We start from the raw sequence: 15,239 nt of genomic DNA, 5'->3' as shown, positions 1-15,239 counted from the left end.
AAATAGGTTGAAAATAACGAATGCAATCAGTTTTAAACACAAAATGACATTCACCTGACACCATATATTAACCCTTAAATGCCGAGCCAGTATTCTGAAAGTGTCTCCTGTATGGCGGCTGCGTTTGGGAGCGAGCGCCGAAGAGGAATTTTTTTTTTTTTTTTTTTTTATCACAGCACACTTAGTTTTCAAGATTATGAGTTCATTTTTGGCTCCTTTTTTGTCATTGCCTGAAGTTTAGTATGCAACCATCAAAAATGAAAAAAATATCATTATCATATATAAATATTGGAATATACGACCGCTAAAGAAAATTTCATGTATAATTGTATACAAATCGCGCTGTGAGCAAAACGGTTAAAGCTAATGAGTTAATTATTTTTCAATTGTATTGTACACTAAATTGCCATGGTTTTGGTATATAACAAATTGTAAAACAATCAAAGCAACACAGAGAAAATATTATCACAATATGATGCATGAATTCGTAACGCGGGGATGTAAAAAAAAAGTAGTTTCTAAAAATTCACCATAAATCAAAATATTGTGCTAGAGACTTCCTGTTTGTTGCAAAATGAAGGTAATTGATTGAATATTACAATACTGTAAGCGTTGTAGCTTACAATTGCAGTTTTCGACCATTTCAGTTGAGTTAAAGTTGACCGAAGGTCAAATTGTTTTTATTTATCGTGATTTATATGAAAATATTTCAAAACTGATAATAGCTACAACCATGAGTTATTTTACGTTGTATTCTACATAAAATTGCGCACATTTTCATATATAAAACTTTATGTAACGGCTAATATAAAACAGTGCAAACATTACAACAATGGACGAAAGAATTTCTGCTAGAGACTTCCAATTTGTTGCAAAATGAAGGTAAATGATTGAATATTACTAGAATTTGAGAGTTTTAGCTTACAATTTCGTTTTTCGACCATTTCAGTTGAGTCAAAGTTGACCAAAGGTTGATATTTTGGCCCTTACTGTTATTTATATGAAAATATTTCAAAACTAATAAAAGCTACAACCATGGGTTGTTTTTAGTTTTATTCTACATAAAATTGCACACATTTCCATATATAAAACTTTAAGTAATGGCTAATATAAAACTGTGCAAACATTACGACAATTGGACGAAAGAATTTCTGATTTTTTTGGCAGTTACCACACGGACATAAGGAAAAAGGTTTTTTCAAAAATTCACCATAAATAGAAATATTATGCTAGAGACTTCCAATTTGTTGCAAAATGAAGGTAGTTGATTGAATATTACTAGAATGTAAGAGTTTTTAGCTTACAATTGCGTTTTTTGACCATTTCAGTCAAGTTAAAGGCGACCAAAGGTTGAAATTTTGGCACTTATTGTTATTTATATGAAAATATTTCAAAACTGATAAAAGCTACAAGCATGGTTGTTTTTTAACCCTTAAACGCCGAAGCGGTAAAAAAAAAATGTCTCCCGTGTGCCGGAGGTGTTTCAGAGTGAGCGCGGAAGCGGAAAAAAATATTTTTTTCAAAAAATCACAGCGCGCTTAGTTTTCAAGATTAAGAGTTCATTTTTGGCTCCTTTTTTTGTCATTGCCTGAAGTTTAGTATGCAACCATTAGAAATGAAAAAAATTATCATTATCATATATAAATAATGCGATATATGATAGCGCAAAAACTAAATTTCATATATAATTGTATTCAAATCGCGCTGTGCGCAAAACGGTTGCAGGTAACAAGTTACTTTTTTTTTCGTTGTAATGTAAACTAAATTGCAATCATTTTGGTATATAAAACATTGTAAAACGATAAAAGCAACACAGAGAAAATATTATCACAAAATAATGCATGAATTCGTAACGCGCGGACGTAAACAAATATTTTTTTCAAAAAATCACCATAAATCTAAATATTGTCCTAGAGACTTCCAATTTCTTTCAGAATGAAGACAAATGATTGAATATTACTATACTATAAGAATATTAGCTTATAAATGCAGTTTTTGACCATATCTGAGGAGTTAAAGTTGACCGAATGTCGAATTTTTTTTTATATATATATATTTATTTATATGCAATATTTCAAAAATAAGAAAAGCTACAACTTTCAAATATTTTTCGTTTTATTCTACATGAAATTGCGCACATTTTCATATATAAAACTCTATGAAATGCCTAATATGAAACGGAGCAAATATTCCGAGAATGGGACGTACACATTTCGGAGATTTGTGGCGGAGAATCCGCGTGCGGAGGGAAAAAAGTTTTTTTTTTAAATTCACCATAAATTTAAATATTGTGCTAGAGACTTCGAATTTGTTTCAAGATGAAGATAAATGACTGAATATTACTAGACTGTAAGAGTTTTAGCTTACAATTGCGTTTTTCGACCATTTCAGTAGAGTCAAAGTTGACCGAACGTGGTTTTTTTTCTATTTATCGTGATTTATATGCGAATATTTCAAAAATGAGAAAAGCTACAACTTTCAATTATTTTTAGTTGTATTCTACATGAAATTGCGCACATTTTCATATATAAAACTTTATGTAACGGCTAATTTAAAATGGTGCAAACATTACCACAATCGCACGTATGATTTTTTCGGAAGAGTTACCGCTCGGATGTAAAGAAAATGTTATTTTTTTCATAAATTCACCATAAATCGAAATATTGTGCTAGAGACTTCCAATTTGTTGCAAAATGAAGGTAAATGCTTGAATATTACTAGAATATAAGCGTTTTAGCTTACAATTGCCTTTTTCGACCATTTCGATAGAGTCAAAGTTGACCGAAGGTTGAAAATTTGTCACTTATTATTTTTTATATGAACATATTTCAAAATTGATGAAAGCTACAACCATGGGTTGTTTTTAGTTTTATTGTGCATGAAATTGCGCACATTTCCATATATAAAACTTTATGTAACGGCTAATTTAAAATGGTGCAAACATTACCACAATCGCATGTATGATTTTTTCGGAAGAGTTACCGCGCGGACGTAAGGAAAAAGTTTTTTCATAAATTCACCATAAATCGAAATAATGTGCTAGAGACTTCCAATTAGTTGCAAAATTAAGGTAGATGATTGAATATTACTAAAATATAAGAGTTTTAGCTTACAATTGCGTTTTTCGACCATTTCGGTAGAGTCAAAGTTGACCGAAGGTTGAAATTTTGGCACTTATCGTTATTTATATGAAAATTTCTCAAAACTGATAAAAGCTACAATCATGAGTATTTTTTTGTTGTGTTCTACATAACAATGCGCACATTTTCATATATAATACTCCATGTAACGGCTAATTTAAAATAGTAAAAAAATTATGTCAAAGTGACAAAATAATTTCCGAGATGTGTCACAGATACTTTTTAGTGCGGCAAGAAAGAAATTCGCGCTTGCGTGCCTGCATAACGATTGTAAACAAAAAAACACCTTGATCCGTGAACTCCCAGCATCCCCCAAGGCACGTGATTCAAGAGTTTTTGGCTGGTAGGCCTAAAAGTATTTTTCCGCGAATTTTTAAAAAAACTTTTGTATGTCGACGTAAAATACGTCCAGTCGGCACCCAGAGACAAAAAATGTCGACGTAAAATACGTCCAGTCGGCGTTTAAGGGTTAATGTATTCTACATTAAATTGCACATATTTTCATATATAAAACTTTATATAACGGCTAATATAAAATGGTGCAAAATTTACGACAATCAGACGAAAGAATTTCTGATTTTTTTGGCAGTTACAGCGCGGACATATGGAAAAAGTTTTTTTTTCAAAAATTCACCATAAATCGAAATATTGTGCTAGAGACTTCCAATTTGTTGCAAAATAAAGGTAAAGTATTGAATGTTACTAGAATGTAAGAGGTTTAGCTTACAATTGAGTTTTTCGACCATTTTGGTCGAGTCAAAGTTGACTGAAGGTTGATATTTTGGCACATCGTTATTTATATGAAAATATTTCAAAACTGATAAAAGCTACATCCCTGGGTTGTTTTCTGTTGTATTTTACATGAAACTGCACACATTTTCATATATAAAACTCTATGTAACGGCTAATATAAAATGGTGCAAAACCTATGTCAGTGACGAAATAATTACTTAGATGTGTCGCTGATGCTTTTTAGTGCGAGAAGAAAGAAATTCGCGCATGCGCGCCTGGGTAACCCTTGTAAATTAAACAACAGCTTGATCCATGAACTCCCAGTATCCCTCAAGGTGCATGATTCAAAAGTTTTCACCAAGTAGGCCTATAACTAGTTTTCCGCAAATTTAAAAAAAAACTTTTTTTGCGTCGACGTATCATATGTCAATTAAGCACCCGACAGACAATTTTCGTCAACGTTTAATATGTCCAATAGGCGTTTAAGGGTTAACGAAAAAAATAACCATTGAGTTCTCAACAAGACATACATTTTTAAGTCATACTTCAACTTAGAACCACTTCATATAATGAAAAATAACCTATTTACACTAAATAGAAGCAAGAAAATTGCTCTGAATCGAGTTACTATAGTAGCACTGGCGGCATGCCGCCGCCACGAGTCAACCGGGAGACCGTATATGACCTATTAAGAAGGAAATACTGGTCCCAATATAAGACTACATACAGTAATATTGGATACAATGAAATTAATAGCTGAAAAAGCACAAACACCTACCTCTTTACATGTAGTATTTGTAATTCAAAAGCAGAACAACAAGAGATCAAGTAAAGCTTTAAGGCCACATAAACAAAATGTATGCAAAAATACGTTGTGCCATGGGGGACACGTAATCCTATTTAAGAACAGCCTCCTTACTAACATAGAGGATGCTGGAACATTTGGGTTATAACAACCACTGTCCCATCTACAATTTTCTCTAATCTCAACTGATCTTGATAAAACTGCCTATTGTAACTCAAGGACCTGGCCCATGACGTCTTGATCATTGTCTTTTCTTTGTTAAAAAAAATAAAAAAAATCAAATCATACACAAGTAAAATATGTGTTCAACAGACCCTGTCAGACGACATAGCATTGTCTGCACTAGATAGCAGCAAAAGAAAAAGCACTTGGTGATGACATGTGACTGAAAGGTATTCCCTCTTTACCAAGTTAAATGACTATTCCCAACTCATGCTGCTGAAGGACAGTCCCACATAAATCTTACATAAAATGCTATAGTTTGTACTGAGTGAGAGAGAGAGAGAGAGAGCGAGAGAGGGAGAGAGGAGAGAGACGAAGAGAGAGAGAGAGAGAGAGAGAGAGAGAAGAGAGAGAGAGAGAGCATGCATGTGTGTGTGCGTGTGTGTCTACAAGCCTTCTTGTTACACATGGCATAGGGATACTACTATATATGCAATAGTAACTCACAATCACAACTGTAAATAACAACAGGCTTCTTTGACATTACTTGCACAGGTGATTGTTTTATTTGTTAATGCCATGGTGATTATCATACTCTTCATGTACCCAAATATCCCATGAAGTTAATGATGCTGATAAGTACATGGTTGTACATTTCACTTTCATAACTTTGCACAGGTTGCAAAATGTTACTATTTCCCTACCATACAGTCAATTTTTGTACATACCCTTAATAGCACTGTTTCTTCTACATTTCTGAGAACATTGAGTAAAAATGCGCGTCTACCTGATCTACATAAAAAATTATTTCAATCAATATTCAGATTTCCTACAAAAACTGACAGATTATTTACAATGCCACATAAATTATTTTTCTTCAAGTTATTGCAATAATACTTACTTGTGTTGGGGCACTAATATAGATCCTCCTGGGGAATAATAATTCATGCCAACTTTAGCCATTTTAAGTATCCTCATGATACGCCCAAAAAGTACATTATATAACTGCACACAATTATCCATAGCAATTCTCAGCTTGTAAATAATCTTAACTGTTACTGGCTCCCCAGTTAAGGGTTGGGTGGCAGACAAGACAGTAATCTGAAAGAATAAAAAAATAGTACTAAGAAACAACTGTGGTAATACATGAAAATTTTATGCAGAGCTCTTCTAAACATTCAATGGGAAGACATCCCCATCAGTGATATGTAGGTATGTTGCTGATTATATTGGTTGAACATATTTTCAGTTGCCCTCTAAAACTAAATACCAACTTAAGCAGCAGCTCATTATCTTTTTCACACTCTTATCATCATTACTGTTATGTCCAACACCCATGCTTTTCCAGTGCTGATGATTTGCGGAAGACTTGTCTTATACAAATTGCCACCACAGGAAAGACACATGCACACTAAAATTCTCTAGTATCATGTCATAGTTCTCATCCAAGTAAGTCTGCATTTTCTACCTCATCAGGTAGCTCCAGGAGTCCAGCTGACAACTGTGATGTACTATCCAACACCAGTTTGTACAAAGGACATGTCCTGGGCATCTCCATCTTCTTTTTGCCACTATTTCATGTGTGTGTAACTTCTATAATATCCCTCATGGTATCATTCTCAATTTATCTTGCAATCTGAATCCAAACATTATTCTTAAAACTTTTATTTTCCCATAGACAATGGCTAATTCGATTGTAATACTACTATGATTTACATCTGCATAGCAATTAAATATGTACTAGTCTCATGTAACATTTTAAGTCTATTTGATTTCTAAATCCTATTCAGCCTGCTAATTGTTTAAATGCCTATTTTTAGGTTTTCATTAAGTGCAACTCAAAGGAACCAGTTTTGAATATCATTGCTCCTAATTCCCAATTCTTTGAAAGATTCACCCTCATCTAATGTTAATCTGTCCCCTAATGCATGCTTTATCATCAGTTATTTGTAAATTTATTTTAATCTCTGTCCCCTAATGCATGCTTTATCATCAATTATTTGTAAATTTATTTTAATTTCATCTCTCTTGATATATGATACATCCTAGTGAAAAAGCCTTTGCAAATGCTGTGGTGTTTCACAGATGAATTCTGTTGACTTCCCAGCATATGTAGAAAGAATGCTATGGTAATTCTAGATCTGCTGGTCTGCGGATGCTGTCAAGTCTTTTCATGAAACACAAAAAACCTTCAAAGGGGTTTTTAAATTCCATACACTGTTCAACAAGGCTTAATAAAAATACCTGATCTCTGCTACTCCTGCCTTTTCTAAAACCATATTATTCATATCTAAGATTTCTATGACATTTTCCAGTTTACAGAGACCTAGCATATTGAACATTTCCATTTCAACCCAACCCAATTCAGTGTTTATAGTCATCTCATTTAGGAAAGTCCCTTCTTTGACATCTCTACTATATTTTTCAATTCTTAATCACCAGGTTTTCTGTCCACATCCAATTCTACAAAATGATCTACTTATTATAGATGTCATATCAGGTCTCCTAAAATCATCTGTTCAGTAATTCCACCCTAAGCTGGACTTTTCTCTCTCCTAAGTTTCATTTCTATTGATTCCAACTCAAAACACCATTAATTAATTCAAAACTACATTCAGGTCTTCTTCAGTCGCTTCACTAAATAGCAAAAATGTTCTTCCTAGAACTATCTTTCTTCTTTCTAATTAATGAGTCCTAATTTTAATTTTAATAGTTTTCATTTCACCCATTGATATTTCATTAATAATTTTCTTGATTACCTGAATATCAATGTTACCCCATGAACATTCGGCTATGTTAACACCACTGGGCTGTTTATCCAAGTATTATCCATTTCTATCATATTTTAATGTCACCAAATAAACTTGAGTACTTAATGCGTTGTTCTTAGTAATTTTCATCTACTATACTGTACTCTGTATACATTAACCTTTGCCTTCTGTATATCCTGTAGGGGCAGCCCTCAGTTAACAACAGGGTTCCGTTCCTGGAGGCCTGACACTTAAGTGAAAATAGAGGCTAACCAAAATTCAAAAGTCTATGGGCACCACAATTCCCCTTACGGCGCCCTAGACTTGTTAATAATGCCTTGACAGTGTCACGGCCACATATTTTGCCAGAATATGTAATAACTCTTCAATAAAAATGTGGAATTTAATTTGCCTAATCATTTACTACATCTCTCTATTTATCATATCTTCTAGTTAAATAAGTTAAAAAAGCAAGAGAATGATAAAAGTATCATTAGTAACGTTATAATCGTTGCTTAAACGCTACAGCCACACACAACTGAAAAAACAGTTGTTTTGCTAAAAAGAAGAAGAAGAAAAAAAAAGAATCTGATATTAACAATGTTTTGCTTGCATTTCAGCCATTGTACGACAGTAAAAAATTACTGTAATGTTACAAATGACATTAAGTAGAACAGGACTTGCATATTTTTGCATTATACCTATATTTGCTATGGAGAAAATATAGGCAAGCAATGTAGTACTGCTGGACTTAAGTTGCAGTTGTAGCTGAACCCGAGAAGGAAAAAAAATGTTCAGCAACATGGATGAAACTCGACAGCAATTAATAATGGAGAAAAAAGTATTTTAATAAAAAATACAGGTCATGAAAGAACACAATTTACTGTTTTCATGCCAATGAAAGATAAATATGTATCTCTTGTATCATTATGAAATAGAACGAAAATAACAAATGGAAACTGTTTTTTACAGAAACAGAAAACATGCTCCTAATACCATCTACAAAAAAAAAAAAAAAAAAAAAAAAAAAAAAAAAAAAAAAAAAAAAAAAAAAAGAACATAAATCGCTTTTGTTTGTATTTTATAATACTATACAGTGATACCCCGAACTTCTGTGATTTGAGTTGAGTGAATTCACAATAGCGTACACTTTTCATTGGAACCTAACTAATTATCATACGTGAGTTCTTCACAATACTGTGAACATTTACAAATCCTCCAGAAACACTGCAAAACCCTGCTAAAGTGCTCATGTTTAATTTATTATGTAAATTCTAAAGTTTTAAAGCCTTTCTGTATAAAATCTTTATTGAAAATGTATTATTTTTATTTTTGTACATACATAAATATGATACAAAGGTAATTACAGCAGCTACAGTTAGTGCATATACGTACTTTTACAAGATGCAATGCCCATTCACAAAGTTACTGCACTTTTCAAGGATGATATTCCTTCAGAAACTGTTTAATTTCTGAAGTACGTACGGTATGGTCCCCAATTATGCAAGAATTTGGTCGATCATCGGCCTAGCAGAACTGGAAAATCGCAGATTTCAATACACATACCTCATGGGAATAATTCAGTTAGGGCCAAGGCAAATGGCAACTTACCCAGTTAAACTTTTTTTACTACCCATTTTCAATACTTTTTATGTACTATACGTACTGTATTTTTTTTCTAAAAGGCAATTGTTCTTATGGATAAATAAAACATTAAAAAAGGTTTTAATGTTTTAATAACTTGAAAAAGTTTAAAATTACACCCAGGATGGTGAAAACTCCCAAACACAAGCACTGCCACCATTGGGTGCAAGTGTACTGTATGATACAGTCATTTCCTGCTGGGTGGCATTTCCTCTGCCCATCCTCTGCCAACAAACCTTCAAACTCCACTATCTCATCCTCCATGAAGAGTTCTGCAGAAGGAAGGCTTTGTGAACCATGACATCACAATTGCGTGAGGAGGAGCCCCTTCCATCTTAACCAATGGCTTTGCAGGAAACCTTTCTCTTGCATCGGGCCCCCCTTCTCTCATTCTCTCAGACATCAGCAAACTCCCCCCCCCCACCCCTCTCAAATATTTGAAAAGACAATAGATTTGGTACATTTTGTGGCGTGTGACTTGCAGACTTTGAACGGCTTTGCAGAAACAGAAAATGTATTTTTGAGAACTGGCGACCGCACAAAAAGGGAACCGCACAATCCGATCATGCATATTTCAGGACCATACTGTACTACTATACTAATTCAAGTTTCCATGCATTCAAGTGTAACATCAGTAGGGAGATTTTGTCTATGCTATTTATATTTTTGAAAATATATACATACGCACTGCGTAATTCAGTGTTTGTCAATATATAAGACCTTCATAATCAACAAAACATATCAGACATATATATAGTGTTCAAACTCTAGAAGTTACATTTATTAGCATTTTTAGAGACCATGCCAAACTTACGGGAAACTTCCCCTTATGTAAGGAGGTCTGGAACCTAACCCCGCGTAAGTTCGGGGTATTACAGCATGTAGTAATAAGAGAGTACATTCAGTATTATTGGATACAGTAAAATAAAGCATAATTTTTTAAAAGAGCCAAGGAAAAGATGCATATTTGTTGTTTGTATTATTTTAGGGTCTCTTGCTGCTGATAGCCAGACAACAGTGCCATCAAAAAAAAAACTAAATCTAGTTCATGTATTTAAGTCAATTTTCAACTTCAAAACACTTCATATAATGAAAAATAATATTGTAATAGTTTCACAGCTACATTACAATATGAGCTTTTTTCCATTTTCTCAAAACTTGTTTTTTCAAAAATAAATTCTTGTAACTCCAAAGAAGACTGAACCAAACTTGATGAAACTTTTACTAAGTATAGTATCCCCTTAAACGCCTATGGGACGTATTTTACGTCAACGAAAATTGTCTGTTGGGTGCTTAACCCTTAAACGCCAAGCCGGTATTTCGGAAAGTGTCTCCCGTATGCCGGCGGCATTCACAAGTGAGCGCTGAAGCAAAAAAATTTTCGAAAAATCACAGCAAGCTTAGTTTTCAAGATTAAGAGTTCATTTTTGGCTCCTTGTTTTGTCAATGCCTAAAGTTTAGTATGCAACCATCAGAAATGAAAAAAAATGTCATTATCATATATAAATATTGGAATATATGATTGAAAAAAAAAAATTCATATATAATTGTATACAAATCGCACTGTGAGCAAAAAGATCAAAGCTAATGATTTAATTATTTTTTCGTTGTATTGCACACTAAATTGCGATGATTTTGGTATATAACAAATTGTAAAACGATCAAAGCAACACAGAGAAAATATTATCACAATATGATGCATGAATTCGTAACTCGCAGATGTAAAAAAAAAAATAAATAAAAAAAAAAAACAAAAATTAAAAAATTCACCATAAGTCGAAATATTGTGCTAGAGACTTCCCATTTGTTGCAAAATGAAGGTAATTAATTGAATATTCTTAGACTGTAAGTGTTGTAGCTTACAACGTCAGTTTTCTACCACTTCGGTCGAGTTAAATTTGACCGAAGGTCGAATTTTTTCTATTTATCGTTATTTATAGGAAAATATTTCAATACTCATAAAAGCTACAACCATGGGTTGTCTTTTGTTGTATCCTACATGAAATTGCACACATTTTCATATATATAACTTTAGGTAACAGCTAATATAAAACTGTGCAAACATTACGAGAATCGGATGAAAAAATTTCAGATTTTTTCAAGAGTTACCGCGCGGACGTAGGGAAAAAGTTTTTTTCATAAATTCACCATAAATTGAAATATTGTGCAAGAGACTTCCAATTTGTTGCAAAATAAAGGTAAATGATTGAATATTACTAGAAAGTAATAGTTTTAGCTTACAATTGTGTTTTTTTTTACCATTTTGGTCGAGTCAAAGTTGACTGAGGGTTGAAATTTTGGCACTTATCGTTATTTATATGAAAATATTTCAAAACTGATGAAAGCTACAACCATGGGTTATTTTTCGTTGTATCCTACATGAAATTGCGCACATTTCCATATATAAAACTTTATGTAATGGCTAATATAAAACTGAGCAAACATTACAAGAATCGGATGAAAAAATTCTGATTTTTTCGGCAGTTACAGCGCGGACGTAGGAAAGTTTTTTTTTTTTTTTAAATTCACCATTAATCAAAATATTGTGCTAGAGACTTCCAATTTGTTGCAAAATGAAGGTAAATGATTGAATATTACTAGAATTTAAGATTTTTAGCTTACAATTGTGGTTTTCAACCATTTCGGTCGAGTCAAAGTTAAACGAAGATTGATATTTTGGCACTTATTGTTACATATTTATATGAAAGTATTTCAAAACTGATAAAAGCAACAACCATGGGTTGTTTTTTGTTGTATTCTACATGAAATTGCACACATTTCCATATATAAAACTTTATGTAACGGCTAATATAAAACGGTGCAAACATTACAAGAATCGTATGAAAAAATTTCTGATTTTTTCGGAAGTTACCGCGCGGATGTAAGGATAAAGTTTTTTTCATAAATTCACCATAAATCGAAATATTGTGCTAGACTTTCAATTTGTTGTAAAATGAAAGTAAATGATTGAATATTATTAGAATATATATAAGATTTTTAGCTTAAAATTGCATTTTTCGACCATTTCGGTAGAGTCAAAGTTGACCGAAGGTTGAAATTTTGGCACTTATCGTTATCTATATGAAAATATTTCAAAACTGATAAAAGCTACAACCATGGGATGTTTTTGGTTGTATTTTACATGAAATTTTGCACATTTTCATATATAAAACTCTATGTAACGGCTAATATAAAATGGTGCAAAAATTATGTCAAAGTGACAAAATAATTTCCGAGATGTGTCGCTGATGCTTTTTAGTGCGAGAAGAAAGAAATTCGCGCATGCGCGCCTCTTAAACGATTGTAAACAAAACAACAGCTTGATCCTTGAACTCCCAGCATCCCTCAAGGTGCGTGATTCAAAAGTTTTTGCCAAGTAGGCCTGTAACTATTTTTCAGCGAATTTAAAAAAAACCCTTTTTTGCGTCGTTTCATACGTCAATTCGGCACCCAACAGACAATTTTCGTCGATGTTTAATACGTCCAATAGGTGTTTAAGGGTTAATTGACATATAATAATACATTGACACAAAAAGTTTTTTTTTTAATTGTGGAAAATTAGTTATAGGCCTACTTGGCAAAAACTTTTGAATCATGTGCCTAGAGGGATGCTGGGAGTTCACGGATCAAGCTGTTGTTTTGTTTACAAGCGTTACCCAGCAGCGCATGCGCGAATTGCTTTCTTCTTGCACCAGCAAGCATCAGCGACCCATCGTCCGAGAGCGATCTTTTGCCGCAATCGTGTTTTGCCGAACTTTTGCGAGAGTTTGAGTATTTGTGGAGGTACAAGACGTACGTAGAGATGTCTGAACGTCGAATGGAGTGCGAAAGACGTGTTTTGCCTCTCGGTAGGGATCATGTGTGACGTATTTTGGACTTGGATGCTGGAGAGGGACCAAGCAACCAAGATGACCTAGCTCCTCAATGCCATTCCGTACGGCCCCGTGTGGCTGAAAGTGTTCAAGCACCACAATGTGAGTCTCGTGTGCCTTTTATAACCCCTAGGAAACATGGGGGTGTCCTGAGGGGCATTCGTAGGCATTTGGGAGGCCTCGAACCAAAGGACATAGACGATTACTTGTTGGAGCTTGATCGGGGGCAGCTCGCAAGTCCTCTTTTTGATAGCGGTTGGTCATCTAGAGACGAGGACATCACTCCCGATGTTAGTGATGATGAATATTTGCCCCCCATGTCCGTACGAGGATCACAGGCTGAAAGTGAGTTGGAGTTTAGTGGTTTTATTGCCTAGGAAGAGGAGGAGGAGGAGGAGGAGGAGGAGGAGGATGGAGGAGGAGGAGGAGGAGGAGGAGGAGGAGGAGGAGGAGGAGGAGGAGGAGTTTAGTTTTGTTGTTGAGGACGACACAGAAAGCGAGGACCTAAGTGGGGGAGATGGGCCAGTGGGGGGGGAGGGGGGTTCGAGTACAAAACCGTGCCCGAGCACATGCACGTGCACGGGTACATAGAAGGTTGGAACGTCGCGCCAGCCTAGGTGAAAGCCGTTTGTCCGAGAGCGACGAGGGGTGGTCGGAGGACCCCACCCCACCTAACATGCACCCATTCACGGCAACACCTGGGCTCACCATATCTGTTCCTCTCACTGCTCTGGGGTTCATTCGGCTGTTTCTGATGCGGGAATTGCTGGAATACCTGGTAGCAGAGACGGCGGACTATGCTCGGTACTGCCGTGATGAACTGCGGACGACATTGTCATATCGCTGCAACCTAACGGAATCTCATCTTAGTCCGCCCAGTGTTGGATTACATTTGTGAACAGTGCCAGTTTCTCATGGTTCCTGCCAAGAACCTTTCTTTGGATGAGGGGATGATGCCATACAAAGGATGTCTCAGCATAAAAGTGTACAACCCCAAGAAGCCAAAGAAATATGGAGTGAAATTGTTTTTTATTATGGAGTCCAACGCTGGATATGTCGTGGACTTCTCGGTGTATTCCGGGGTCTTCTCCACGCTGTGTGACACTGTTCGGTCTTGTGGATCATTTCCGTAACCAGGGATACCACCTGTTTACGGATAATTATTGTAACTCAGTACCCCTGGCCCAGGAACTGTGTGCAGCAGGTGTGCACGTCAGTGGACCCTTCAGTTGGTGCGTGGGGCCCCGAATGTCCTCAAGAGGTTCGCTAGCCAACCGCAACATCTGGCAAGAGGAGAGACAGAGTGGTGGCGGAAGGGAGCTGTCTTCGTCATCTGTTGGAAGTGTACGACTCGTCCCCATGATTACGAGGAGTAATCAGCCCATCCAAGATGAGGTTGTTCAGTGGGAGAAGACACATCGGCAGGGCGGTGTTACGTATGAGGAGTTTCGTGTAGAGCATCCTACCGTCATTGGGCACTACAATAGGCACATGGGAGGAGTTGATCTCTTTGATCAACTCATCCGGTATTATCCCTTCGCCAAGAGAACCAGGAGGTGGACACAGAAGCTCCTCAAATACATACTTCAGTTGGCCCTCCAGAATGCCTAAATCCTCTACTGTGGGTACTACAATTCGGAGCTCCAGAGGTTGTCCCACATCCAGTTTCTCGAGGTGGCCGGGAATGCCCTCATCAACTTTAATCCCGATGAGTGGCCTTCCATCACCGGCCCCCTACCCCGAGGTTCAGATCTGCCCCTAGAGGAAAGGGCAGATGTTAGGAGAGCCAACTTCGGTCCTCCTGCTCCTGCCGCTGCGGGTGCCACCGCTGCTGGCCAACACCCCTGCTGCTGCTGCCCTTGATGATTCCGCCCACGCTCAGATTCCGAATTCCCGTCGGATAGTGAACCCTGTATGCCAGCTGCAGCCATGAGATCACACACTGGACCCCCTACAAGGGCGCAGGCAGAAACGGTGCCGGGTGTGCCATATGAATGGCAGGAGGAGAGACACCCAGTTCTTCTGTCGCACCTGCAATATAGCTCTTTGCAGGATCGGGGAGTGTGACAGCAAGTACTACACTGCGGTCATATACTGGAGTGCGCCTGCCCAAGGAACAACGGAAGGAAGCAGA

General features: G+C 36.0%; 1 protein-coding gene across 2 annotated transcripts in view; it reads right to left on the bottom strand.

Moving 5' to 3' along the window:
- Nucleotides 1-15,239, bottom strand: part of LOC135225711 (protein argonaute-3-like) — a 470,090-nt gene that overhangs the window by 325,598 nt on the left and 129,253 nt on the right. For both annotated transcript variants that reach the window (XM_064265079.1, XM_064265078.1), the window contains exon 6: nucleotides 5,741-5,940. In XM_064265079.1, the coding sequence (XP_064121149.1) occupies nucleotides 5,741-5,940 (200 nt within the window). The remainder of the gene's footprint in view (nucleotides 1-5,740; nucleotides 5,941-15,239) is intronic.

This window comes from Macrobrachium nipponense, chromosome 13, assembly GCF_015104395.2.
Source record: "Macrobrachium nipponense isolate FS-2020 chromosome 13, ASM1510439v2, whole genome shotgun sequence".
NCBI lineage: Eukaryota > Metazoa > Arthropoda > Malacostraca > Decapoda > Palaemonidae > Macrobrachium > Macrobrachium nipponense.
This window is presented reverse-complemented; position numbering and strand designations above follow the sequence as displayed.